Below are 27238 nucleotides of genomic sequence, written 5' to 3'. Positions count from 1 at the left end.
AAGGCAGCGGGTGGGGTGAAGGGAGCGCTGATCTGAGGTCAGCACCCGCCCCAGGCCCCACAGTGATGGGAGGCAGTGGTCCCAGACCAGGCTCATGACCCCGCAGTGCCGCTCTGCACGGGGTGGCCTCGTGCACGCCATGTGGCATCTGAGGGGGTGTGCGGGGTTCCATGCCCAGTCTGCTCTGCATCTCGGAGGTGGTTATCGTTTGCTGGCTGTTTCTAAGCCCGGACCTGCCATCTGGTGGCTGTGGGACTGGACGAGGTGTGTCCCTGAGCACCACGCCCTCCTAGTTAAGTCGGGTGCTGGAGGTGAACGATCCCTCCCAGGCCAGACCCTCAAGGGCTCCAGCAACTGCACCCCAAACAAGGGGAAGCACGGAGCCCTCCCTTCAGTCCTCCCGGAAGCCTGGGGTCGTTTCTTCGGAGGCCTCCCATCTGCACTTATGGACTCCCTGCTCTGACCCGCTTCAGTCCTGGGCTTCCAGTGCCTTAGCGGGAGCCAGCCGGGGGCAGGGATCGACTCTTACTCCCCGCCGCCTTCCTGGGGTGGATGCAGTCCTGGGCGCACCGTGGGTGATAGCGGTTTGTGTGCCAGGGGACTGATGTGGAGCAGTGGGCACGGAAATGGACCGGTTACCTGTAGCCATGAGAATGCTCTATAATCCCCGTAGCTCCTCAGGGCAGACAGCCGTCGGTGGGTGTCCTCCCGTCTGGGGCCGGTCTCTGCTGGCTGGACGAGAGCAGCCCCGTTTTGTACATCTGCCTTTTGTCCCCAGCCCTTGGGCCCAGCCCGTCCAGGCAGTGAGGCCGGTGGGGGGGCTCGATTGTGGGGGTGTGCGAGCACTTCTGAAGTCACTGCTGCTTCAAGGACCCGTTGGCCAAAGCAAACCAGAGGGTAGAGGCCAGCATGGGAACGGGGGGCACCATGGGGGTACCGATGTGGGCGGGGGCTATGGCCAGTCTCCTGCGGGCAGGCAGTGGACAGAGGCTGGGGGGCTGGGGGTACAGCAGTGCCTGGGCCTCCTTAGGAAGCCCAGATGTGGAGAGGGAGTCCGGGGAGGTGTGGGGGAGAGATGGGGGTACCATGCCGGGGCCTGGGGTGCCACTCTTCCCAGGAAGGCCCCTCGCACGAGTGAAGGCACGTAGGGAGGGAGATGGGGGCTCGGCTGATGGCTGGATTTCCTCGCAGATGCTGAAAGCAAAGCCTGCAGCCCCGATGGAGGGCCCCGGGCCGCACAGAGCGAGCCCTCCACCCCCAAGCAGGAGACGCTGACTTCCGATGAAGCCCCACCCGGAAGTCCTCTGGCCACGGGGACGGACGCCTCATCCCTAGACGAGCCGCTGTCCTTGGACTCCCATTGTGACGACACAGGTACTGGCCATGACCGTGCCGGGCCGAGCTGCTGTTGGGACAGCCGTCGGCCCAGGGGGCCCCCTGGGGTAGCATTCTCGGCTCCTGTGGTTGGGTTTCAACACTCGCCAGAGCATTTTTCTCTCCTGGTCTTCATGAGCCTGGCACAGTCAGCAGGTTGTAGGTGCTTGGAGACGTTCACAGGGGCCTCAAAAAGGCGTTTCATTCTTCCTGGGACAGAGCTGCATGCCTCTGGGAACTTTAGAACAGGAAAATTCTCTCCAAGGGACCAAGGGCCCAGTGGGAGCATCTTAGTTGAGCCCCAGGCTGTGGAGCAGGTTGAGGAAGAGGGACCTCCCTAGTGGCCCAGATCCTCCACAGGGGCTGCCTCCCTGGCAGCGCCCATCCTCCGTGCCTGCCACATGGCACCCGGGGCCTGGGGATGCTGCTGGGGTGCCGGATGCTTCTCTCATCGCTCGCCTCCGTGGGGCGTGCTGTGGGTGCTGCTCGGAGCCCCCCCGCCTTCCAGCCTCCAAGAGGTGGGAAAGGTGGTGGTTCCTATTCAGGGTTGTTTAGAGGTAAGAGGAGTCGCCCTGGGTCCTCGCTGGGGCCGCTAGGCGACGGCTGAGGAAGCAGATGGGGAGGAAAGGAAGGTGGAGAGGTCACTCGACACGAGCCCACCCGGGAGCCCCTGGTGCTTTGAAACACCCAGCGCTCTTCTTCAGACCTGGGAGTGGAGTTTTTTATAGAAAAATGTGTTGGGGGGGGTGGTCTTTTTCCCCGGGACGTTGGCAGCTATGAATGTGTCAGGCCTGGTCTCCACCCCTGCGGGAGGCTGGAAGTCTGGCTGTGTGGACGGGCCGCCGGGTTCTCGGGCTTCGGAGGCAGGTGGGCGTCTCTTCCCTGCGGCCTTCCTCTGCCAACAGGGCTCTGTGTTTCCCCAATGGCCCTGGCCAGCGGAACCCCTCAAGGGTCGGCGGACCCTGGCCAAGAGTTCTGCTCTGCCTTTCCTGGGGGTGCCTATGTCTCTCCGGTTCCACCCCAGCCTGGGGATGTTGTAGGAGTTTGGGGTCTGAAGGGTTGTGACCTTTGGGACTGTCCTGGGGTCTCCAGGCCCCAGACTCCATCAGAGGGGTGGCTGGTGAGCCCCTCCCTTGGCCACAGAGCCTCCCGCTCTGCAGGGGTGCTGCTCCCGGTTCCCTGCTGGGGCGGGGCTCCTCTGCGGCCAGTTCTTTGCGCCCGGTCACCTCGGCACCCGCCAACCTCAGTGTGTAGAGATGGGGTTCTTGAGAGCAGAGTTGGTCTGTGGAGAGCACAGGTTCGTATTAAGGACTTTCTTCCAGGTAGGATGTGCTATCGGTCAGGGCTCATAATGGTGAACGTGTCTGGGTTCCCTCCCCACCCGACCCCGAGCGATGGGAGGAGGTGAGCAAACCTGCAGACCCCCTTGGGCGAAGTCCATGACCGTGGGCGTGCCCGCGGGGCTCCTCCCTGAGCCTGGGAGCTGGGGATGAAAAGGCGTTGGCCGGGCAGAGGGGGCAGGAAAGAGCATCCCCGAGCAGGGGAGGAACCTTGCAGAGACTGGAAACAGAGTCCTCAAGCTGCTTCTGCACGCGGCCACGGAAGTGTCTGTCCCCTTTGTGTCAGGTTCCTGATGAAACTGCTTCCCTTCTCCATGTAGCCCAGGAGCAGCCACAGAAGACTTGGAACGAAGGCACATGGCTCTGCCCGCAAGCCTTCCCTGCAGAAGCAGCCCCCAGGCTGGGTTTCGGGGGCTGCGGTTGGCCGGGGAGCAGGGCAGACCATGGCACTTCCACAGAACGCAATGTCGGTGCATGTGGTCAGAGCCAGGGTAGGATGGAAAGAGAAGGGCTGAAGGCGAACCCAAGCGGCGGAGAGGGAGGTGGAGGCCCAGTGGATTTGCCCTGTGGGAGGGCACGGGGCGGCAGGGCAGGCCAGCACCTGGGGAGCGAGCGAGACCACTGTCTCTGGTCAGTGTGGGGCCTCCTCCAGCCACTGGACTCCTCATTCCTGCCCTCCGTGGGGTCCTGAGTCCCTGGGGCTGGAGAGAGAGTTTATGTAGTTGGTACCGGGAGAAGCACTAGAAAACTCAGCAGTGATGTTTGCTCTTGTTAGCATGAGGCGAATGGGTTTCTCGTGGAGGGTAGTGAAAGGCTTGTGTCCCAATAGAGAAGTTAAAATGAAAAGCGTGAGTTCATGTAGCAGAAAATGCAGCAAACCAAAGTACAGAACATGGAGAAAAGTCTGAAATGTCTGAAGGAGGCGGGTTGTATGCAGGGCTCTGTTCTAAGCTCTACGGACGCACCAGCTCGTGTAACCCGGGGATGGAGTTAGGGAACTCAGAGCAACGTGCTTGATTTCCGGCCAACCCAGCCTTGAGACGTGGCTGAACGCTTGGCTTGGCTGTGTGACAGCGGATACGTCACTCCACCTCTCTGAGCCTGTGTTCTCAACTGTAAATGAGGACAAGACCACACCACCTCTGAGGGTTGCTAAAATGAGGGAATCCCCAGGAATCCCGACTCTGTCCTGACACACCCCAAGGACTCTGTAAGTGCTTGCCGCTGGTAATGGTTCTCATTGTCCTTAGAGTAAAAGCCTGTCTCGGGGACGAATGCACGTGGCACACAGGACCCAGCTGCCTCCACAGTTCTGGGGATGTGGGTCCACCTGCAGGGGAGGGAGGTCACCGTCGGGGTCTCGGGCAGCCCTGGGGCTTGGAGCTCTGCACCAGGAGCACTGGCCGCCCCCGGGGCCCCAGGTCGCTGTGGAGAAGCCTGGCCTTGAGCAAAGCCCTTCGGGGAGGGAGTACGTTATAATCTAACAGACTTTAAACTCACTGCTTAAAAAATTGCAAGTCAGCATTTAAAAACTGGGGATTTCACCCAAATCTTCATGCGCGGCGGCTTCTTTCCAGCCGTCAGTGTCACCCCCACCCACCCTGGGGCTGGTGTTCCTGGGCAGCCGTGGCCGGGGGCTGCACCCCTGCACGGCCCACCTGTCCGCCCTCGCCCGGCCCATCCCGGGAAGGGCAAGAGCCTGGTCTGTGCAGCCGCCCCTGAGCTGCCATGGGACACCCTTACGTGGTGAATGCAGTGGCCCCTGCCTCCATCCGTGGCCTCAGTTCCCCACCGGGAGCCGCTGTCTGGAAGCAGCTGCATTTCCTCCTGACACGCCGTCAGACAGTCAACGGTGACCTAGTGTTCAGTCCCAGGCCCGCGGCCTTCCCCTCACCACATCTCCTCATGTCGGCTCATAGCCTCACCCATCACAAGAAGGGTGAGCACAGCCCAGTGAGATCTTCTGAGAGAGCGACCACGTTCACAGAACCTTTTTTACAGGATGTGGTTATCACGGTTCTGTTCTGCGAGTTATTGTGACTCTCTCCCTGGGCTGTGACTTGCACGTATCTGACAGGCATCTGGAGGAGAAGACTCGGGACCTGTCAGGTTCAGCGTTCTCCGTGGTTCTAGGCATCCAGGGGGTCCTGGAACGTGTCTCCCACAGATAAGGGGGGGCTTATCGCAGATAAGGCACGATGGGGTCCCAGGTCTGCAGGGCCTGAGGCAGAGCTCGGGTGGGCGGGCGGCTGTGATCTGACTCTCTTCGCCTGTCAGTCTTGTCCCTACACCAAGTCTTGTCCCCTTCATGTCAGCACCCGACAGAGCCACCTGCTTGTGGCCCGTCCCTCTGTGCTGTCAGTGATGCCTCACAGAGAAACCTGGATTGAGCAGCGACTGTAGCAGGGCAGAGCTCGAACCCAGGGCAGGGCTTGGGCTCTCTTCTTGGATCCAGGAAGTTCATGGAAATGTCCAGTGGCCCAGAATGGGATGGCCTTGTGTCCCCAAGAACCCCCTGGGGACTTCTGTGCTGTTCACTGGGTCCTGGAGGGTTAGCTTTTTTTTTTTTTTTTTGTAAACAGCGGACTTCTGCAGACTTTGCAGGGGGGAGGGAAGGACCACACATGTGTCAAGAAGCTCCCAGCTTTGGAGACAGCACTCCTTGACCGGGTGGGAACTCCCCAGCCGGGTCTGTGGTTTTCACGGGCCCCCAGCTGCTGTGTGGGTTCGGAGGGGAGCGCTGGGGGTTCCCTCCAAACGTCACAAAGATTCTGACCATTGTTTTCTTTGACCCTCAGTTTGAGTTTGGTGGTTTGGGTTGACTTTGGACCCTTGTATTTGGGGTAATTTTGCTTTTCTTGGTTTTATGCGGATGTGTTACAGCAGCAACATAGCATTTCCTAAAAAAACCGAGAAAGATCTGTTGTTTTAGCTTTGAACAGGACGGGTGACTGTTCCGTGTTTCTGTTGCTGGGCAGGGGCTGAGCTCTGGTGTGCCTGTGAGTGCACCAATTAAAAAAGGAAAGTGGCATTCAGAAAGGATGTACTTTGTTCATTATATTTTCTTAACAACCTGGCTTTTTTTTTTTAAAGCTGAGAAAGCAGAGGCCCAGAGAGATTGTTGTTCATCCAGGACCACAGAGCCGGAAGTGGCCAGCTGGAGCTTGATCCCCCGACATGCTTTCAGCCATGACATTCTGCAGCCCAAACTAGCGGCGAGCAGGGGATACACCTTCACCCCGCTTCTGGAATGTTCAGGAGTGCGGGTGTTTTCTGAAGTAGAGGTGGGGGTGGTGACGTGGAGGCTCTAGGTCGGACCCGGCTGCCACCTGTGTCTGACGGCACGCTCGAGTGTGCCACCACCGTTAACCCAGAGTCCAAGCGGAGACCTCCTCTCCCTGACTGGTGGCCACACTTCCCCACTGCTCAGAATCTGGGCTCAGCCCCTCGTGGCCAGCTGTCCGGCTGAGACCGAGGACATGCCAGGTGTCATTAGGGTGCAGTGGAACTGGACACAGCCGCTGTCCCCCAGCCCACCAGGACCTTCCTGTCTCACTGGTCGCTCCTGGCCTTGGACTGTCTCTAGCGGGTGACAAATGGGCTCAAAGGATGCCCACCACCTGGACAGCACTCCCAGGCTGACGGGCAGGACGGAGCTTAGTGTCCAGGCAATTCTCTTGTCTCTTGCCTGCCTAAGCCTAAAATACAGACTCTGTCCCTGGACATCAACAAAAAGTTGATCAGACGCTGCCTAAGAAAGTACGTGGGGGGCACATGGAAGTAACGGAATATTTCGTAAAATGTGCTGGTAAGTCGCGGGTGCGCAAACTTGGCTCAGCTTCCTTCCCTTCCGTCCATCCTGTACTCCGGGGTTTGCAGGACGCCGCGGAAGCGCTGGTTGAGGGCGCAGCGGGTGAGCAGCGACCTCTGCTGGCGGGAGCGTGCACGAACAGCCCCGGGGCAGGATCCCAAATGTGGGGAAGGTGGGAAAGCTGACATTGTCTTCATTTTTTTCCCTGACTTAGCAACTAAGACATTAACGGATTCTGATTTAACGTTTAAATTCTCATTTAATGTTCTGATTTCCACAACATTGCAAACTATAATGGTGGCTGCACACTCACATGACCTGTAGAGGAAGGTGTAGGCTGAAGAAGATGTTGGGGCATCTCTTTCCCAGCCTGGGGAGCCCCAGACAGATCAGGGACATAGGGGACCATGTGTGATCAGCTTGGATGAGTTCTGTGGGAAGATGTTGGAGGGGGTTTTGGTGAGACCTGCTGGTGTATTGGGTCCCAGGGCTCTCAGAGCAGAAGAGGGGGACCTGCATGTCACCTTGGGCTGGTGGGGAGGGAGGACTTCCATAGAGCTGTTAGAAGCTTACCCTGCAGTCTCTCTCTGGTTGAGGGGGTAGGGGCTGTGACCATTGACTCCCTCCCAGAAGTCTGCAGCTGCCCTGTGTAGCACAGAACTCAGCGGCTGCGTGACTACTTAAATTAATTAAAACTAAGTGAAATTTAAAAAAATCAGCTTCCCAGTCACACTGGCCACTTGTCAGTTGCTCATTGGCCATATCATGGTTGGTGGCCTACTGAAAGGGACAGGGAGGAAACCTGTCCAGCATCTCAGAAGGTTCTATTGGTGACACATACCCACTCTGGGCACTGGCAGGGGGGTTTTGCTGTTTAAATTGGTCAGCCTTCTGGACTCTGCTGCACCAACAGAGACACTCGGGCCTGCAAAACCCTTTATGGAAAAAGTTTACCAACCCCTGGTTTCAATAATGGATTTGGGGCAGGGTGCATAGCAGGAAGAAAAAGAGCCCTGGAGACCATTGCTGCGGTCCAGGCAGAGGCTGTGGAAGCTTGCACAGGGAGGAAAAGTGGACATGGCTGGGAGTTATTTTGGAAGTAGACCAGCCAGGATTTATCTGTGAATTACATACAAGGGCCAAGGCATTGGGTGTCCAGTGTGGCTGCTCAGCTGGTGTGTAGGAAGCCTGGTGAAGGATCTGTCTGCTTTGCTGTGTCTGTGGCTCTTGGAAGGCTGCCTGGACCCCATAATTGTTTCAGGATTGAAAATGTTAATTGCAAATGTTTCAGGACATTTGCAAGATGGGTGGATGGATGATGGATGGATGAGTGTGAGAGAGGGGAAGCCTCGGGAAGACTTTCCCCTGGGAAATCAAGAGATGGGTTTGGGAATGTTTCATTTTATCTTTCTGACCTCCAGATGGAGATGTCACAGTGGTTGATAATGTACGAGTCTGGAGCTCAGAGGGAAGGTCAAGGGTTGACAGAAAGATGGGATTGATTCTGAAGCCAGAGGACAGGATGGGAGAGTTAGAGCTGTGGACTGAGGGCTGGGTCCTGGGCAGCCTATGTGGTGCTGGTGAGAGGCTGAGCAGGCGTGGTCAGTGTGATGGGCGGGACCTGGGGACAGGTGTCTGGAAGCTAAAGAGGACTGCGTTAAACTGAGGACAGCTGAGACATACCAAGTGGACCTGCCCTGGCTGACAGGTGTGGGGACCCTGACCTAGGCTGCTCAGTCTTCCTGTTAACCTTTTCCTCCGCAGCACAGCCAAGGGAACCCGTGGGGCCAGGTCATACACTGCTCACCTTGTCCAGACCCCCAGGGCCCAGAAATTGGCCTACCCGTGTTCTGCCATGAGAGTGTCCCAGCCATGGAGTCAGCCATGGAGAGTTAAGAGACAGAAGTGGTAATGACATGGGACCCGTGGAATGTGCAGTGTCCACTGGTGAAGTTTGGAAGTTTTTGGAGGGCAGGGCTCAGGCCAGTGCTGTGTGTTCAGCACCGTGGACAGCACCTGCCCTTCAGGACCCTCCCTGATGGATGAACCACTGTGACTTTAGGACCTGCTCTACCAAGCTGTTTCTAATGAGTGTTTGTGTCCTCCTCCTCAGCTGGTCTTAAAAATAAATAAGGTGAGATGTATAGCAGGCACCGTACTGGGCATCTCGGGTGTGTTCTGAGAAGGCAGGGAGCGCTGGGATCTCGGGTGGGCACGGGGATCCTGTATCAGGGAGGAGGGAGGCAATATGGGGTTTCAGGGACCATTGTGTTTGAGTCAGGCAGCCAAGAAGTGTGCCCCACCCCCAACCGAAGGCCTCAGTTTCCCCTGGGAGGAGGGAGGTGAGGAGCTGCGGGGAGGAGTCTGAGGCAGAGCTGAGGCCGTCAGAGGTGGTGGACACTGGGGCTCCTCTACCATCTTTCTCCTGCAGCACTCACGGGGCGGGACCTGAGGGGCAGAGGCCTCATGAGGGAGCTAAATGGAAAGGAAGTGAGGCAGAGGACTTGGGGGTGCCCGTGGGATGGGTGGTGTAGTGATGATCGGTAGAACTTGACCTGGATGAAGGGAAAAGTGAACGTGGACTGGGAGAAGGCCGAGGGGTAGACAGGCTTGGGGATGGTGCTGAGGGAGTGGCCACAGGGCTCTGAGCAGGCTGACTCTTCCTCACCGCTGGAGCGCCCTGCCTCCCGTGCCACCTGCCGGGACCTCCATGCCAGGGGCCGGGGCTGTGGAAAACCAGACCCGTGAAGTCAGTAGCTGCTGAGATGCTCATCTCATCGTTACTTCCTGTTTAACCCTTACAGCGACCCCGTGAGGGACTCCTGGTGTTTGCCATCAGATGTCACGTGTGGGTAGATGGAGGCACGGGGGGTTTTTTAGTGATTTACCGGGATCACAGAGCAGCAGCTGATGGGAGCCTGGGCATGTCTCCTTCCGAAGCCTGTGATAGTCACCATCCCCGGTCAGGGGGAGCAGGAACTTTGGTGCCACCTGCCGAGTGGGGAAAGGACGAATCACCTGCGCTCTTGAAGTTCCTCCCTCCCCTTCCCCTCCTCCCCTTCTGTCCCTCCCCCCTTCCCCCTTTCCAATTCCACCAGTTCATTGACCTCTGAACTCACAACAAGTCAGGTCTGAAGGTGAAGTGTCCCCTCTGTCCACTGTTCCTGTTCCAATCCCACCCAGCCCAAGCCTCCTTACTGTCCTCACTCACATCCACCCTGGCTGGAGGAAGAGTAGCTTATCAATGCTCTGTTTTGCCTTTGAACCAGCCAAGATGCCGTCCACATCCAGAGGTGAAGAAGCAGACGCCACCGGCAGCCTCCTGCCAACCACGGACGAGCCCTCTCAAGCCGTAGCTGGGTCTGACTCCCTGGACAGTCCTCCCAGAGCCCTGGAGAGATCCATGGGCCAACTCCCCAGCCCCCCGCTGTTGCCCACCCCGCCGCCCAAGGCAGGCTCCCAAACCACGAAAAACGTCACAGGTGGGTCTGCAGGTACACGTCCTTCCATTCATCAGCGCACGCCCTCGGCCTGGGGGGGCTCCCACGGCGGGCGGGCTCTCACACTTTGCTTTTGGGGTCTGGGCTCTGGGCAGGTCCAGGGAGCAGAACGGGAGGCAGGAGAGCAGTTCTTAGCAAGGAGCTCTGGCTGTCAGAAGTAGACCTCTTGGGCTCCCTCGAGCGAATGGGGCAGTCTGTCAGCAGAGGTCCAAGGTGTCTTCCAGAACCTCATGCAGAAGGTGCAGCCAGCCCCCAGAATGAGGACTTTGTCTGTTTGTCTGTCCGGGTGTTCAGGTGTCCTCTGCTCTGTTGCTCTCCTTCTCCCTCTCCCTCTCTCCTTCCTTCCCCACTCCATGCCCTCCTCTTCCTCCATCTTTCTCTCTCACGGTCTCGTCTCCCCAGTGAGCTCCATCCTGCAGGGCAGAATGAGAGATAAACACTGGCCTGTAGGGCGGAGATCCGAGAGGGGAGCGTGGCCAGGCGGAGGTCCCAAAAGGCATCCACTTCCGTAGCGTTGGCCACACTGGCTGAATCCCAGAAGTGGAAACATTTGCCTTTGGAGTTTGGGCATTTCTTGTCCCATGATGGATAGAAACAGGAGACATGCCTGGTCTCGGGGAGAAAGCAGGTCCTTCCGTCAGAGGTGACTCTCCTGAAGAGTAGATGATTCCCTGCTGCCTCGGGGGGGCCGCGGGCCAGGAGAGCACATGGATGGCAGACCTGAGTGGCTCTGACCTCTACCCTCCTTGCCGCTCCGTCCCTCTTGCTGGGCCACAAGGAGGCCCAGGTACACACCGCCTGTTCCTAATGCATGTGCCAGCCTCTCGGGGGAGGGGATGTATGCTCAATTCATAGTTAAAGAGACAGAGGCTCAGGGGGGCTCCAGCAACATGTCCCGGGTCCCTTGGCTAATGGAGACTTGATCCCACTTCTGGGCCTGAGGCTTGTGACACCCCCACCCCCGCTATAGAATTCTTCTCCTTGCTTCCCCCCATCAGTGCCAACCCCAGCCCCGCAGCAACATGCATCTTGCCTTCTGGTACCCGCCACATCCCTTCACCTTGCCCCATGGGTTGAACAGTGTCCCCTCAAAATTCACTTCTATCTGGAACCTCGGAAAGTGGCTTTCTTTGGCAAAGGGTCTTTGCAGACATAATTACATCAGGAAAAAGAAGAAATCATCCTGCCTTCATGTGGGCCCTAAATCCAGTGAGAACGTCCTTACAAGTGACAGAAAAGGACACAGAAGATGAGGGGAGACAGAGATCGGAGTGACCTGTTTGCAAGCCAAGGCGTGCTGAGGCGTGCCAGCGGCCACCATAGCTGGAGGGAGGCTGGCACATTTCTCACTCAGCCCTCAGAAGCCTCCAGTCCTCCTGACCCCTTGGTCTTGGACTTCTGGCCCCGACAACCACAAGAGAATGAAGTCTTGTTGTTCTGAGCTACCCCGTTGGTGGGACTTGGTGACCGCAGCCTAGGACCCCACCGGCCCCCACCAGACCCCAGACAGCAGCCTGGGACCCCCACTGGGCATACAGCAGGTGCTGAGTGAGTGCACGCGGCCGCTGTCGGTGGAGCAGATGCGTGTCCTGAGCCCCGCCCGCCTGCTTCTGCATCTCTGTGAAGGAGTCCAGGCCTGCAGGGTGCTGGCGATAGGGGCCCCAGATGAAAGCGTTGATCAGGATCTCACGGTCCTGTGTCTTGCTCCTGTCCTGTGATCAATTTCTTCTCCACCCGTGGAGACCTGAAACCGGGAAATCCATCCGACCGGGCACTGTCCAGCTCGTTTTCTTCTGGCTCACCTGCAGTTCGCTCTGGAGGTGGCCTGCAGATGGCCTGCATCCGCCGTGCTCGGGACGGATCCGGCCGCGGGCCGCAAGCTCCCCTATGGTGACTGCTTGCTCTCACAGCCGAAATTCTGGGTCCGACGCCTCAGGTTCAGCGCCCTGACTTCCGCCCTCTGCTTCCAAGGAGCTCCAGAAATCGGGGGGATTGATGTGGGGGCGGACTAGGAGCAGCGAGAGTACAGGCGGGCGGCTTTGGTCTGGATCTTTTTAACAGCCGAGAATGCATTTTGGTGACTTGTCTTCTTTTCTCCCTTCTCCCTCTTTTCCTCTTCTTTTGGGGGAAGCTTCAGCGTGTGAGCACTAGGTGGCAGCAGAGGAAGGCAAAGGCCCCTTACCTGGGCTTAGCTGGGACCCAGGGGGACAGCAGGTACAAGCCCAGTCCCTAGGAGATGCTTTCTTGTCTGCGATGGTGCCCCCAGCCTCCACCAGAGGTCGGGAATCGTCCCCCCGCCTCCAGGCCCACTCACAGACTTGCTTTGCTGGGTCTGTTTGGGGCTTAAGTTGTTTTAATGGGTTGCCAACATTTTAAACGTTCACATACGTTTAAGTGTTAAATATTAACATGGGAAACCACGTCACCTTTACCCGTCATCCGCGTGTTGGGCTCTTCTTGACCAGTCTTCCTGTCCGCAGCCCCGAGTCCCAGCAGCCCCGAAAAGGTGGGCAGGTGCTCTCACTGGCTGAAAACCTCGCCCCTGTTTGTAGGAACTGCGTGAGGTCCATTGACTCACCTGTGTCTCACCTGCCTGGACCTGGGCCCGTGTGAGCGAACCCCCCTCAGGGCAGAGCTGCCCCTGCCCAGCTGGGGGACAGCTACCCCTCCACACGGGGGTCCCATGGCCTCTGCCAGCTACACTCAGAGGCGTTCCAGTCCCAGCCCCTGCCACACCCTGGAGACACAACTCGGAGTTGGCTTCGGAGCCTGGTTCCACACCTGAGACACGGGAAGGGTGAGAGGCGCCCCGGCAAGGCTGGAGGAGACAGGCCGGGAAAGTGGTCAGCGGAGCAGCACAGGGGAAGCACTCACTCCGTGCACCCGTGATTGATGGGGTGTGGAGACCCCCTCAGAGTCCCGGCTGAGTGAGCACAGGCGATGCATGTCCCCTCCATCTCCCTGGGCTGGGGACGCCTTCCTAGCAAGTGTGGGGCAGGGATTCCAGGCAACGGCAGGGCATCACCTACTTGGGGTGTGGTCGCCAGGACGAGCAGGGACGGAGGCTGGCGGGGCATGAGCTAGCGGAGTGTGGACAACTGGGATGGTCTGGGGGCCACACTTGGGATAGAGCCCCCACCTGCTCTGTCGGACGCTGGCTGGCACTGTCTCATCCCTTGGGTGTCCGTCAGCTAAGCGGGTCCTGCTGAGAAGCCTCGCCTGAGCCCTGTCACCAGCCCACCTGCTCCCTCAGCCCTGGCCTGAGCCCATCTCTCCCTAAAACCCTTGTGTTGGCTTTTCGTCCGCCTTTCCTTCCTGGCTCCGCCCGACCGGCCTCGAGGCCCATTGAGAACAAGGCCTGGGCTGTTTGGTGCTTGTGAAGAAAGAGAAATGACATGTTTCAGTGAGACTTAAAGTTTTCCTTCTAGGCATGTGTGTGTGTGTGTGTGTGTGTGTGTGTGTGCGCGTGCATGCGTGTGCATGTGCGTTTATTGTCACCGTCCACCTTCTAGGATTGCGTCAGAAAGGCTTTGTCTTTTACGGAGTGGCTTAGATCTGTGTGTGTCTCTCTCTCTTCCTGCTGAGGCTGAGAAGGGAGCTGGTTTGTTTGTACCCAATCAAACAAATTGGTGGAGCCTGGAGGCTGCGTCTTCAGAGACCAGTCTGGGAGCGAGTCTGTGTACGAACACGTAACACATGCCAGCCCCCCCCGCCCCCGCCAGCTGCCGGGCTCCTGCTGCCCTGTCAGGGAGCTCTTGGCCCATTTTACAGACAAGAAGGCTGAGGCTTTGAGAGTTCAGGGGGCTTGCCTGGGAGCCTGGGGGGTAGGGGGTCTTCCAGCTGGTAAGTAGCCGATGGAGACTGGAGGCCAGATCTATGTAATGAGCAAACCCATGCTTTTAGCTGCCCCGAGCCCAATGCCGTGCAGGGCTTGGAGTGAGCGTTCCGAAAGTATCTGTTAGGGAGGGAAGCCTCATGTTCTTAGGATGGACTTGAGCAGCTCTTTTCTGAGTCTTTAGACTTGTTTCATGTAAATGAATGTCCGTTGCACACGTATCGAGTGCCAGGCCTGGGGTTACAGTAGTAGGAAAGGCAGATGCTCGCCCTGCCCAGAGGCGCAGTCAGGAGAAGGACAGACCCGATGAAGTAATTCATGCCAAGTGGGAGGAGAGGGTGTCAGGGCTGCCTTGATTCCCACGGGCAGGCATGGTGGGCTCTGCACAAGGCTGGGCATTCACAGAAGGTCTCCCCAAGGAAGTGAGATTGGTGCAGACAGGGGAAGGGAAAGGCGTTCCAGGAAAAGGGAACAGAGTAGAGTGTGTGGTTTCCTCAAGGACTGGAAAGATCCTTCTGTCCGAGAGTGAAAAGAGCTTGATGGGGATAGTGGAGGAGATGAAGCCAGAGCACCGAGTGGGGCAGCCTACGGGGCCCTGGAACTAGGCCAGGAGCCCAGATGCTGTGCCGAGGAAAATGGGAGAGGCTCGCCTTCCTAATGCTCCCACTGGGTGAGGTACGGGGGGAGGGTTGGGAGGAGATGTGGGGAAGCAGGGACGGTGGTGGGTCCAGGCTGAGTGACCCCTGCCGAGCTGGGGGAATTGTGCTGTTCCCACGATAGGAAGTGTAGCTTTGGGAAGCCAGATCTGTAGCGGAGCTTCAGGAATGAGGCTGGTCTGTGCCTGAGACCTTGCCGGGAGCCGATGGAGCTCATCTCCTGGGGTTGGAGGCCGGAGGGCCCATGGATGGAGCTGGACAGAGGTGAACCCTGGCTCTGGCTCTGGGGGCAGGGGACCTGGCACAACATCTGGAACAGGGTGTGAGGGTCCCCCGGCCGGGGGCTGTGTCCTCTGCTCCTGGGCTCCTATCTTCCTGCAGAGTCCTTCCTCCCTGCTCCCAGAGACTTACCTTCCCACTGGTCCCTCTCACACTCCAGGCCAGACTGCGCTCTTCCAAGGCCCTGGTGGGAAGAGCGCTGACCCTCCCCTTCGAGGACAGCTTTCCACGCCCACGGGGTCTCCACATCTCACCACTGTCCACCGGCCACTGCCCCCCAGCCGTGTCATTGAGGAGCTGCACAGGGCGCTGGCCACCAAGCATCGCCAGGACAGGTGAGGCCCTCTGCCCTGCTGGTACAGAGACCTGGGTGCCTGGATCCCCGTTAGCCTTGTATTGCAAACCTGTGTAGTCACACACACACACACACACACACACACACACACACACCTACCTGCCGCTGGACTGGGCTCTGTACACTGCTGTCACAGTCTTGAAATTGTTAATTTTTGGACAAGAACCCCACCTTTTCATTTTGTACGGGGCTCTGGTCTTGGTTGCCACATTCTGGGGGAGGACATTTTGGGTGGAAGCCTGGCCACAAAGCCCCTGGGTTTCTCCCCCCCGGGGTCCAGGTAGGGCAGGAGCGCCTGTGGAAGAGAAGCAGCGTCACACTGCCCCAGGACCCTGAAGACTTGGAGGTTTCATTAGGCAGGAGGATAATTAAGCCTGCTCTTGAAGCTTCTACTTTTACCTTTGTTCTCACGTATTGGTACACAGAGAAGGAGAAGTGATTGATGGAGGGCAAAGCGGACAGGTAACGGGACGCCCGTAGGGCTGGGCAGAAACGCCGCTGGAGCGCAGCACCCTTGCCCGATCTCGGGGCATCCCGGAGCCCGAACTGTGCGGTGCGGAGTGCGGCTGCCCTCGCACATCCCTCCCCACTCCGCTCCGGACCTCGCGTTGTCCACAGCCTGAGCCCGTGAGCCCCTGGGGCTGCTCGACCCGTGCCTTCGGGACAGAGGCTGGGCGCCGCGCGCATTTGGGGACCACCTTTGCAGTCTCCTCACGAGCCCCCGGGTCAGCTGGGCTGGGTCCTGCGCGGAGGCGGACAGCGTCCAACCCCAACCGTCTTCTGATTCAGTTTCCAAGGAAGGGACAGTAAGGCGTCCCCGAAGAAGCGGGCGGACGTCCGCCTGTCGAGAACGTCCAGCGTGGAGCGGGCCAAGGAGAGGGAGGAGGCCTGGAGCTTCGATGGGGTCTCGGAGAGCAAGCGGGCCGCCGCCAGAGGGTCGGAGGAGAACAAGGAGAACTTGATCGTGAACTCGGAGCTCAAGGACGACTTGCTGGTATATCAGGACGAAGAGGCGCTGAACGACTCCATCATCTCCGGTGCGGAGCGGCGGCGGGAGCCAGCGGGGCGGGGCGGGGTCTCGGGGCCGGAGGGAGGGGGGGTGGGGGGGGGATTCAGGCTCCAGGGGGGGGGGGCCGTCAAGGGCCTGCCCCCTGGGTGATGGGAGGGGGACATTTCTGAGCAGACAGGCCCTGGCAGGGACTAGGGGATGCTGAGGGGACCCATTTTACTTTGGTAGCTGCATCGTCATTTTTGAGTGTCTTTGAAAACACCTAGAAGAGGCTCAGTAGTAAGTTCGAGAGCGGGCTGCTCAGGGAGACCCATCGCACAGACGTACAGGTGCTGCTCCGAGGTCCAGTGTTTGGGAAATAGAGCAAAAATTGGGCCAGGAGAGCGAGCTGCGGTGGAAGGAGGAGGGAGAGAGGGCCAGAGTCCAGCGGCCGTCCCGGATGTCTTGCCCTCCGCCAGCGCCTGCTGGTGTGGGAACGTGAGTTCCCGAGGCGAACGGAGGCCCAGCTCCAGCTCTGTCCCCCCAGTGTGCTCCAGAGGTCAGAGGGTGTGCTCCGTCCTGCCTTGAGGACACGGGCTCAGGGAGATAGAGCATCGCAGCCCCCCTCCCCACAGTGGTGAAGGGAGAGGAGGTGCAGGCCAGGCCAAGGGAGCGCAGGGGGGTCCCGGCTGCCCTGTCCTGGTGCGGGCTGTGCTGAGCGCCCACTCCTCGCCCGAGGCTCGGTCTCACGCTGACTGTCACCACCGTGGGCACAGCTCTGGGTGGAGGCACCAGGGACCCAGCCCAGCAACTTGCTTTTTCCTTGGGTGTCTGGTGGCAGATGGGGAAGGGGCTGATGTTGATCTTGGTCCTGGCTGGTCCTGGAGGGATGCGGGCATCGGGCACCATGACCTGGTTACGTGAGGTGTTAGAGGGCGGCCCTGGCTGTCAGCCGTCCTGTCCCCTTGCACACTTCTGAGCCTTTCCCACCCTGGCCAGCGAGGCATTTCCGGGAGGGAGTGCCAGAGCGTGTGAGGAGCTCCAGGGTTCTGGGCGCTGGGAAGAGGCTGACTTTGATCGCTGAGCCAGAAACTTGGAGCCAGCCCCTGGCCAAGGGCCTCCAGATGCATCACAGGAGCCTGAGCCTGTGGACTTCCCCCAGTGGCCCCGGCCCCAGAACTCTCTTCCTTGAACACCTGTCAGCCTCTGAGGGAGGGGGTCCCACGGGAGATCTCTGAGAATGGCTGGTGAAAGTGGGGAAGCCAGTCTGGTGCAGATGTCCCCCAGGCTCAGCACCAGGGATGCTGGGGACGGGTCCTGTGCCTCGGAGGGTGTTCAGCAGGACGTCTGGCCTCCACCCCCTGGGCTATGCTCCCTCCAGCTCCTGGGCTGGATTCTGTCTGCCTCTCAGCTGCTGGCGGCTCCAGGCTCTCCTGGGCTTGGCAGTGGCTCTCCCCAGTCTCCGCGGTCACATCCCTTTCTCCTCTTCTCCCTGGATCCTCTCCCTTTCTCCCATCCAAGTACGAACCACGCCCGATCCTGCTTGGCTGCCAAGATTGGACGAGACAGAGCATGTTCAAGGTGGTACGTCCATAGACATGCCTTCTCCTTTTATGATGGGGCCACTAGTCATTCGATGTAGGGCCCACCTGCATAATCATGGGTGAATCCCCTCATTTGGACATCCTTAATTACATCTAGAAAAACAAATCGCCTCTTTTCCCAAATAAGGTCGCATTCACAGAGACAGGGTACACGTGTCTTTTGGGGTCACCATCCCACCTTCTCTCCCAGTCACTCCCGATGGCAGGACATGCTCCTGGCTGAGCCACCGTGGTCTGATGGGCGCAGTGAGGGTAGAGCTCCTTCTGGAAACCCTGTTGCTAACGTGCGCAGGCTTACCCCAAGCTGCTCAGGAATGTGCTGCACTTAACTGTTTCTGCAAACCCCGAGACAAGTGTCTGCTCGTCTGGCCCCTCCTCCGTGCGCACCAGTGTTCTGGACAGTTCCCCGTGCAACCTGGTGTGGGCTGGGCTGGGCTTGCCTTACACGCCGTCAGGAATGTCTGGAGAGTCTAGTCTTCTGCAAATCGAGCCTCCAGGTGCTCCTGCCGGGTGCCTGATGTGGGGCTCCCAAAGTGGAAATCCAGTGTGGAAAGTGGGTTCCTTGCTTTTATACATTCCCCTGTGTGTCTGATTCTTTCCAAGAACTTCTCAGATAAAGAACTTGAAGGAAAAAAATTCTATTTTGGTTCTAGAAAAGTCTAGCAGTGTTACTTTTGGAAGGACAGTTGCTCACGGCAGGCAGAGCCCCTGAAAGTAGTCTGCTTTGCCTGGTGGGACGGCGGTGACAGGGGCCAGCTATTAGCTGCTCTTGGGTTCAAGAAGTGTCACGGGCATTGTCCTGTCCCACGTGAACATTCCAGGATGTGTCACCCAGGGTTCTCTAATGAGGTGGCATCCTACACATCAGCGAGAGAATTCCATGTCTTAGAGCTGGTGGTGGCCTCACCCCAGGCAGGTTACCTCGTGAACCAGCCGGAAGACTGTCCCACATGACTGTTCGTAGTGAAACAATGTGCCTGTCGTACTCGGAGTCTGACAGTTGGATTTCCACGCAGAGCAAATGAAGTGTCTCGGTCAACACAGAGAGATGTGTGACAGGCCGGCCTGCGGTGGGCGCAGGAACCTTCATGAGGTGCCGTCAGTGCTGGGTAAAAACAGGACACCGAGAATGTTCTCAGGTTCATCAAAGGCGAATTTTTAAGATTTAATTTTTAAAAAGTGGTTGTAGGTTCACAGGAAAATCAGGAGAAAGTTACAGAGACTTCCATGGGCCTCCCCAGCCCTGTGCCCTGCATGGACCCCCTGTTACAAGTGTCACTCACCACAGTGGTGCATTTGTTATAAATGATAAACCTACGGACCCCTCGTCCCCTCAAGGGGTTCTCTCTTGATGTTGTGCCTTCTATGGGTTTAGACAAATGTACAAGGACTTGAATGATGCCATTCAGAGAATTTTCAGTGCTCCAGAACTCCCCCATGGGCCCCCTGTTCATCCCTCCCACCCCCGCAACCACTCATCTTTTTTATTGTCTGCAGTTTTATCAAGAATGTCACATAGTTGGAATCATATAGTGGGTGTCCTTTCCAGACGGGCTTCTTTCACTTAATAATATGCAGTCACGTTTCCTCCGTATCTTCATGGCTGGAGAGTTCATTTCCTTTTAGTGCTGAATAATACTCCGTTGTCCCACTGTCTGGACGGATGGCTGTTTATCCATCCCCTACTGAAGGACATCTTGGTTCCTTCCAGGTTTTGGTGATTATGAGTAAAGCTGCTATAAAAACTCCTGTGAAGTTTCTCTTGTGGACATGATTTTCACCTTCTTTGGGTAAATACGAAGGATTGAGATTGCGAGATTGGTGTGGTAGGACTATGCTTAGTTTGTAAGAAACCATCAAACTGTCTTCCCAAGTGTCTGCGCCATTTTGATTCCCAGCAGCATGAGTGAGCTCCCACTGCCCCACGTCCTCGCCAGCATCCGGTGTGGTCAACGCTCTGGATTCTGGCCCTTCTCAGAGGTGTGTGGTGCGAGGTCATTGTTTTAATTTGCGTCCCCTTGATGACCTGTGATGTGGAGCAACTCTCCCCGCACGCTCACTTGCTGCCTGTCCATCTTCACTGGCAAGGTGTCAAGGTTTTGGACCCGTTTTTTAATCAGCTTATCTGTTTTCTTAGGGCTGAGTGTTAAGAGTTGTTTATATTTTGGATGGCCTTCCTTTATCAGATGTAACTTGGACAAATATTTCCTCTGGGTCTGTGTCTTGTCTTACTCTCTTGATGCAGTCTGTCACAGAGCAGAAGTTTCTAATGGAGTCAAGATTATTGATTATTTTTATCATGGTCTGTGCTTTGGGCAGTGTATCTGAAAAGGATTTACCATACTCAAGCTCACTTAGGTTTTTCTTATGTTATCCTCTAAGAGTTTTATCATTTCGAATTTTACATTTAGGTGTGTGACCTATTTTGTGATGGTTATACAGCCTGTATCAATTCTTTATTTAAATTAATTGGTTTTTTAATAGATTATGTGTTTATTTGATAGAGGCAGCGAGAGAGGAACACAAACAGGGGGAGTGGGAGAGGGAGAAAGAGGCTTCCCGTGGAGCAGGGAGCCCGATATGGGGCTCGATCCCAGGACACTGAGATAATGACCTGAGCTGAACGCAGATGTTTAATGACTGAGCCACACAGGTACCTCAAGATTCTTCTTCTTTTTTTTTTTTTTTTGAATTAAAAAAGATGTCCAGATCTAGCTAATTTGCTAATTAAAATTTATTTAATTTAGAATTTTAATGTTTCACTTTAATATAAACATTTAAAATTTAACAACTTAGCATTTTTAAACTTTTTTTAAGTAGGCTCTACACCCAGTGTAGAGCCCAGTGCTGGGCTTGAACTCATGGTCCTGAGATCAGGGCCTGAGCTGAGATCAAGAGTCAGACGCCTAACTGACTGAGCCACCCAGTCAGGGGTCACCCTAAAACTTATTTAACAATTTAAATAATTGTTCTTAATATATTACTGAAGATTTTTGCATCTGTGTTCATGAGAGATATTGGTCTAGAGTGGTTTCTTTTTTCTGTATTGTCTTTGTCTGGTTTTGGTATTAGGGTAATGCTGGTCTCAGAATGAGTTAGCCTCCTATCCTCAGCTTCTGTCCTTTCTAAGAGATTGCAGAGAATTGGTATAATTTTCTTAAAATTTCAGTAGAATTCACCAGTGAGATCATCTTAGCCTAGTGCTTTTCTGTTTGGAAGGTTATTAATTACTGATTCAATATCTTAGATATAGGCCTGTTCAGAAAATCTGTTTATTCTTGTGATTTTGGACAGATTGTGTCTTTCAAGGAATTGGTCCATTTCTTCTAGGTTATGAATTTTGTGGGAATGGAGCTGTTCGTAGTATTTCTTTATTCTTTTAATTAATGTCCATGGAATCTGTAGTGATGTCCCTTCTTTCATTTCTGATATTAGTAATTTGTGGTCTCTATCTTTTTTCCTTAATTATCCTGGCTACAGATTAATAATTTTATTGATCTTTTCAAAGAGCCATCTTTTGGTTTCATTGATTTTTTTTTTTTCTCCTTTGATTTGCTATTTCAGATATCACTGATTCCTGCTCTGATTCTTATTTCTTTCCTTCTTCTTGCTTTGGATTTAATTTGTTCTTCTTTTCCTAGTTTCCTAAGGTGGAAATTTAGATTACTGATTTTAGATCTTTTTTCTCTTCTAATCCATGCATTCAGTGCTATAAATTTTCCTCCAAGCTCTGCTTTTACTGCATCTCACAAATTTTGATAAGTTGCATTTTCATTTTCATTTAATTCAAAATATTTTAAAATCTCTGTTGAGATTTCTTCTTTGACTCATGTGTTGTTTAGACATGTGTTGTTTACCCTCCATGTGTATTGGGATTTTCCAGGTGCCATGCTGTTACTGATTGCTGGTTTAATTGCATTGTGATCTGGGAGCAGACAGTGTTTAGTTTCTAGTCTTTAAAATTTGTAAGGGTGTGTGTTATGGCCCGGAATGTGGTATATCTTGGTGAATGTTCCATGTGACCTTGAGAACAATGTGTGTTCTGCTCTTGCTGGGTGAACTAGTCTGTGGTTGTCATTTACACCCAGTTGGTTGGCGTGGGTGTGGGGTTCAACCAAGTCCTCGCTGGTTTTCCATTCCTGGGTCTGCCCGCTTCTGAGAGAGGGGTGTTGGAGTCTTAATTACAATAATGTGCTCATCTACTCCTCTTTGCAGTTCTGTTTTTGTCACACAGTTTGACATGCTGCTGTTAGATGCAAACTTGTTAGGAACTGTTACGCATTCTTCATCCTATGGAATGCCTGACAACCTTCCTTGCTTTAAAATCTGTTCTTCTAAAATTAATGTAGGTACTCCTGTTTTATTTAGATTTGTGTTTTCAGGGTATATTTGTCTCCGTCCTTCCACTCTGAGTCTCTATGTGTCTTTATATCTGAAGTAGTTTCTTTAGACAACATAGAGTTGAGTCTTATTTTTTGATCCACTCTGACAACCTCTGCCTTTTAATTGGCATATTTAGGCCATTGACATTAAAAGGGATTGGTAATATAGTTGGATGAATATCTACCGTATTTATTATTGTTTTCTGTTTATTGCCCTTGTTCTTTGTTCTTCTATTCTACCATTTGAGCTTTTATTTTCTTAATTTTAATTCCAATATAGTTAATATACAGTATTATATCAGTTTCAGGTGGACAGTATAATGATTCAACACTCCCATACATCACCGGGTGCTCATCACAGGTGCCCTCCTTAATCCCCATCACCTGTTTCACCCACATCCCCATCCACCCCCCACTGGTAGCCATCCACTCAATCTTTATAGTTAAGAGTCTATTTCTGTGTCTCCTTTTCTTCCTTTGTTCATTTATTTTGTTTCTTAAATTCCACACATGAGTGAAGTCATACAGTATTTGTCTTTCTCTGTTTGACTCATTGCACTTAGCATTATACCCCCTAGTTCCATCCATTTTGTTGCAGAGGGTTAAGATTTCATTCTGTTTGATGACTGAGTAACATTCATTGCATACGTGTAACTTCTTTATTCATCTGCTGATGGACACTTGGACTGCTTCCGTGATTTGGTTATTATAAATAATGTTGCATTAAACATAAGGATGCATGTATCCTCTCAAAAATAGTATTTTTTGTGTTCTTTGGGTAAATAGTAGTGCAATTACTGGATCTTATGGTAGATCTATTTTTCATTTTTGGAGAACATTTCATAGTGTCTTCCACAGTGGCCACACCAGTTTGCATTCTCAAGCAGTGCGTGAGAGTTCCTTTTTCTCCACATCCTCACCAGCAATTGTTTTTTTATTTGTTATTTTAACCATTCTGACAGGTGTGAAGTGTTATCTCCACATGGTTTTGACTTGCATTCCCTGATGACGAGTGGTGTTGAGCATCTTTTCATGTTATCTATTGGCCATTTCTTAGTCTTTTTTGGAAAAATGTCTGTTCATGTCATCTACCTATTTTTTAATTGGATTGATTTTTTGGTGTTGGATTGTGTAAGTCTATGTTTTAGACACTAATCTTTTATGAGATATGTCATTGGCAAATACCTTCTCCCATTCAGCAGGTTATCTTTCGCTTTGTTGTGTTTTCCTTTGCTGTGCAGAAGCTTTTTATTTTGATGTAGTCCCAATAGTTTACTTTGCTACTGTTTCACTTGCCTTAGGAGACCTATCTAGAAAAATGTGGGTATGGCCAATGTCAGAGAAATTACTACCTGTGTTCTCTTCTAGGATTTTTATGCTTTCAGGGCTTACAGTTAGGTCCCTAATCCATTTCCAGTGTGTTGTGGTGTGAGAAAGTGGTCCAGTTTCATTCTTTTGCATGGAGCTCTCCAGTTTTCTCATTACCTTGTGTTGAAGACACTCTTTTTCCCATTGCACATTCTTGCCTCCTTTGTTAAGATTAACCATATAATTGCATGTTTATTTCTGGGTTTTCTTTTCTGTTCCATTGATTAATGTGTCTCTTTCTGTGCCAGTACCATACTGTTTTGGATACTACCTCTTTGTAATAGATCTTGAAATCTGAAATTGTTAATGCCTTCAGCTTCCTGTTTTGTTTTGTTTTTTTTTTCAAGATTGCTTTGTCTCCTCAGGGTCTTCTGTGGTTCCATACAAACTTTAGGAAGGTTCTAGATTTGTGAAAAATGCTGTGGGTATTTTGATAGGGATTGCATTAAGTCTGTAGGCTGCTTTGGGTAGTACGGACATTTTAACATTGTTTCTTCTTCCAATCCATGAGCAAGGAATGTCTTTTCATTGGTTTGTGTCATCTTAAATTTTTTTTTCTTATTATGTTCAATTAGCCAACATATAGTAGTACGTCATTAGTTTTTGATGTAGTATTCAACGACTCATTAGTTGCATATAACACCCAGTGCTCATCACAACATGTGCCCTCCTTGGTACCCATCACCCACTACCCCATCCCATACCCCTTCTGTAATCCTCTGTTTGTTTCCTGGAGTCCAGAGTCTCTCATGGTTTGTCTCCCTCTCCGATTCTTCCTATTCAGTTTTTTTTCCCTTCCCCTGTGGTCCTCCGCTCTATTCCTTATGTTCCACATATGAGTGAAACCATATGATAATTGTCTTTCTCTGCTTGACTATTTCACTCAGCGTAATCTCCTCCAGTCCCGTCCATGTTGATGCAAATGGGGGGTATTCATCCTTTCTGATGACTGAGTAGTATTCCATTGTACTTATGGACCACATCTTCTTTATCCATTCGTCTGTTGAAGGGCGTCTGGGCTCCTTCCACAGTTTGGCTATTGTAGACCTTGCTGCTATGAACATTTGGGTTCATGTGCCCCTTCTTTTCACTACATCTGTTTCTTTGGATTGAATACCCAGTAGTGCAATTACTGGGTCTTAGGGTAGTTCTATTTTTAACATCTTGAAGAACCTCCATACTGTTTTCCAGAGTGGCTGCACCGGCTTGCACTCCCATCAACAGTATAGGAGGGTTCCCCTTTCTCCACATCCTGGCCAACATTTGTTGTTTCCTGTCTTGTTAATTTTGGCCATTCTGACTGGTGTAAGGTGGTATCTCATTGTGGTTTTGATTTGTATTACCCTGATGGCTAGTGATCTTGAACATTTTTTCATGTGTCTGTTGGCCATTTGTATGTTTTCTTTGGAGAAGTGTCCATATTTTCTGCCCAATTTTTGACCGGATTATTTGTTGTTTGGGTGTTGAGCTTGAGAAGTTCCTAGTAGAACTTGGATAACAGCCCTTTATCTGCAATGTCATTTGTGAATATCTTCCCCCTTCTGTTGGTTGCCTCTTAGTTTTGTTGACTGTTTCCTTTGCTGTGCAGAAATTTTTTATCTTGATGAAGTCCCAGAAGTTCATTTTTGCTTTTGATTCCCTTGCCTTTGGAGACATGTCTAGTAAGAAGTTGCTGTGGCCAGTTTTTAGTCTTTGGAGTATAGGTTTTCTACCTCCTTGGTTAATTTTATTCCTAGGTTTTTTATTATCTTTGATGAAATTGTAAATGGTGTTGTTTTCTTAATTTCTCTTTCCACCACATCATTATTAGGGTATTGAATTGCAGCAGATTTCTGTGCATTGGTTTTTGTATTCTGTGACCTTAATGAATTCATATATTAGTTTTAGTAGTTTTTTTTTTATGGCATCTCTATGGTTTCTTCTATATAGTATAATGTCATCTGCAAATAGGGAAAGTTTTACTTCTTCCTTATCAATTTGGATGCCTTTTATTTCTTTGTTGTCTGATTGCTGTGGCTAGGACTTCCAGTACTATGTTGAAGAAAGTGGCGAGAGTGGATATCCCTATTTTCTTCCTGACCTTAGGGGAAAAACTCTCATTTTCTCCCCATTGAGTATGATGTTCACTGTGGGTTTTCATATAAAGTCTTTGTTTCATATAAGGTCTATGTTGAGGTATGTTCCCTCTAAACTTTGTTGAGTTTGTTGTTTTGGGTTTTTTTTAAGATTTATTTATTTATTTGACAGAGAGCTTGTGATGAGGAGGAGGAGCAGAGAGAGAAGGTCAAGCAGAGTCTGTGCTGAGTGTGGAGCCCATTGTGGGGCTCCATCTCATGACCTTGAGATTATGACCTGAACCAAAATCAAGACGCTTAACCAACTAATCCACACAGGTGTCCCTACTGAGGGTTGTTTTTTGTTTTTTGTTTTTTTCTTTAAACCATGAACGGATATTGTACTTTTTAAATGGTGAATGATTTTTTTAAATGTATTGTTGGATTTGGTTAGCTAATATGTTGTTGAGGATTTTAGCATCTGTGTTCATCAGTGATATTGGCCTATGTGTCTTTATCTGTTTTGGTGTCAGGATAATGATGGTCTCCTAGAAAGAATTTGTAAGCTTTCCTCCACTTCTATTTTCTGGGGTAGTTTGAAGAGAAAGAGTACTCTTCTTCAAACATATGATAGAATTCTCCTATGAAACCATCTGGTTCTGAGCTTTTTTTTGTTTGTCAAGAGTGTTTTGGTTACTGATTCAATGTCCTTGCTGGTCATCTGTTCAGATTTTCTTTTTCTTCCTGATTCAGTTTTGGGAGATTATATGTTTCTAGGAATTTACCCATTTCTTCTAGGCTGTCCAGTTTGTTGGCATATAATTTTTTGTAATATCCTTTTATAGTCCTTTGTGTTTCTGTTATTCAGTTATTTCTCCTCTGTCATTTCTGATTCTGAGTCCTTTTTTTTTTTTTCTTTTAATGAGTCTGGTTAGAGGTTTACCAGTTTTGTTGATCTTTCAAAGAACCAGCTCCTAGTTTCATTGATCCATTCCACTGTTTTTTTCTAATTTTTGTTTTTAGTTTCCATATCATTTATTTCTGCTCTCATCTTTATTATTTCTTTCCTTCTACCAGTTTTGGGTTTTGTTCTTCTTCTTGTAGCTCATTTATATGTAAGGTTAGGTAGTTTGAGATTTTTCTTTTTGAGGTACACCTGTATTGCTATAAACTTCCCTCTTAGAACTTTGCTGCATCCCAAAGATTTTGGATAGTTTTGTTTACATTTTTATTTATTTCTGTGTCCTTTTTAATTTCCTTTATTTCCTAGTTGATCTGGTCATTGTTTAGTGGCATGTTATTTAACCTCCGTATGTTTGAGCTTTTTCCAGATTTTCTCTTCTGGTTGGCTTCTATTTTCGTAGCATCGTGGTCAGAAAAGATGCGTGGTATGACTTTGATTTTTTTGAATTTGTTGAGACTGGTTTTGTGGCCCTAATATGTGATCTGTTCTGGAAAAGGTCCCACATGCACTTAAAAAGAATATGTCTTTGGGGCACCTGGGTAGCTCAGTGGGTTAAAGCCTCTGCCTTCAGCTCAGGTCATGATCCCAGGGTCCTGGGATCGAGCCCCGCGTCAGGCTTCTCTGCTCCGCAGGGAGCCTGCTTCCCCCTCTCTCTCTGCCTGCCTCTCTGCCTACTTGTGATCTCTGTCTGTCAAATAAATTAAAAAAAATATATGTCTTTTGCTGTT

The 27238-nt window shown here is 52.4% G+C and overlaps 1 protein-coding gene across 1 annotated transcript in view; it reads left to right on the top strand.

Moving 5' to 3' along the window:
* LOC111141500 (phosphatase and actin regulator 3) overlaps window positions 1-27238 on the top strand; it is a 203470-nt gene that overhangs the window by 122786 nt on the left and 53446 nt on the right. Inside the window, exons 4-7 of the mRNA XM_022494105.1 lie at window positions 1192-1374; window positions 9795-10007; window positions 14956-15130; window positions 15940-16187. Coding sequence (XP_022349813.1) covers window positions 1192-1374; window positions 9795-10007; window positions 14956-15130; window positions 15940-16187 — 819 coding nt within the window. The remainder of the gene's footprint in view (window positions 1-1191; window positions 1375-9794; window positions 10008-14955; window positions 15131-15939; window positions 16188-27238) is intronic.

This window comes from Enhydra lutris, unplaced genomic scaffold, assembly GCF_002288905.1.
Source record: "Enhydra lutris kenyoni isolate GAN:26980312 unplaced genomic scaffold, ASM228890v2 scaffoldscaffold6, whole genome shotgun sequence".
Classification (NCBI taxonomy): Eukaryota; Metazoa; Chordata; class Mammalia; order Carnivora; family Mustelidae; genus Enhydra; species Enhydra lutris.
The sequence above is the reverse complement of the archived record's forward strand: the minus strand, read 5'-3'. Positions and strand labels throughout refer to the sequence as shown.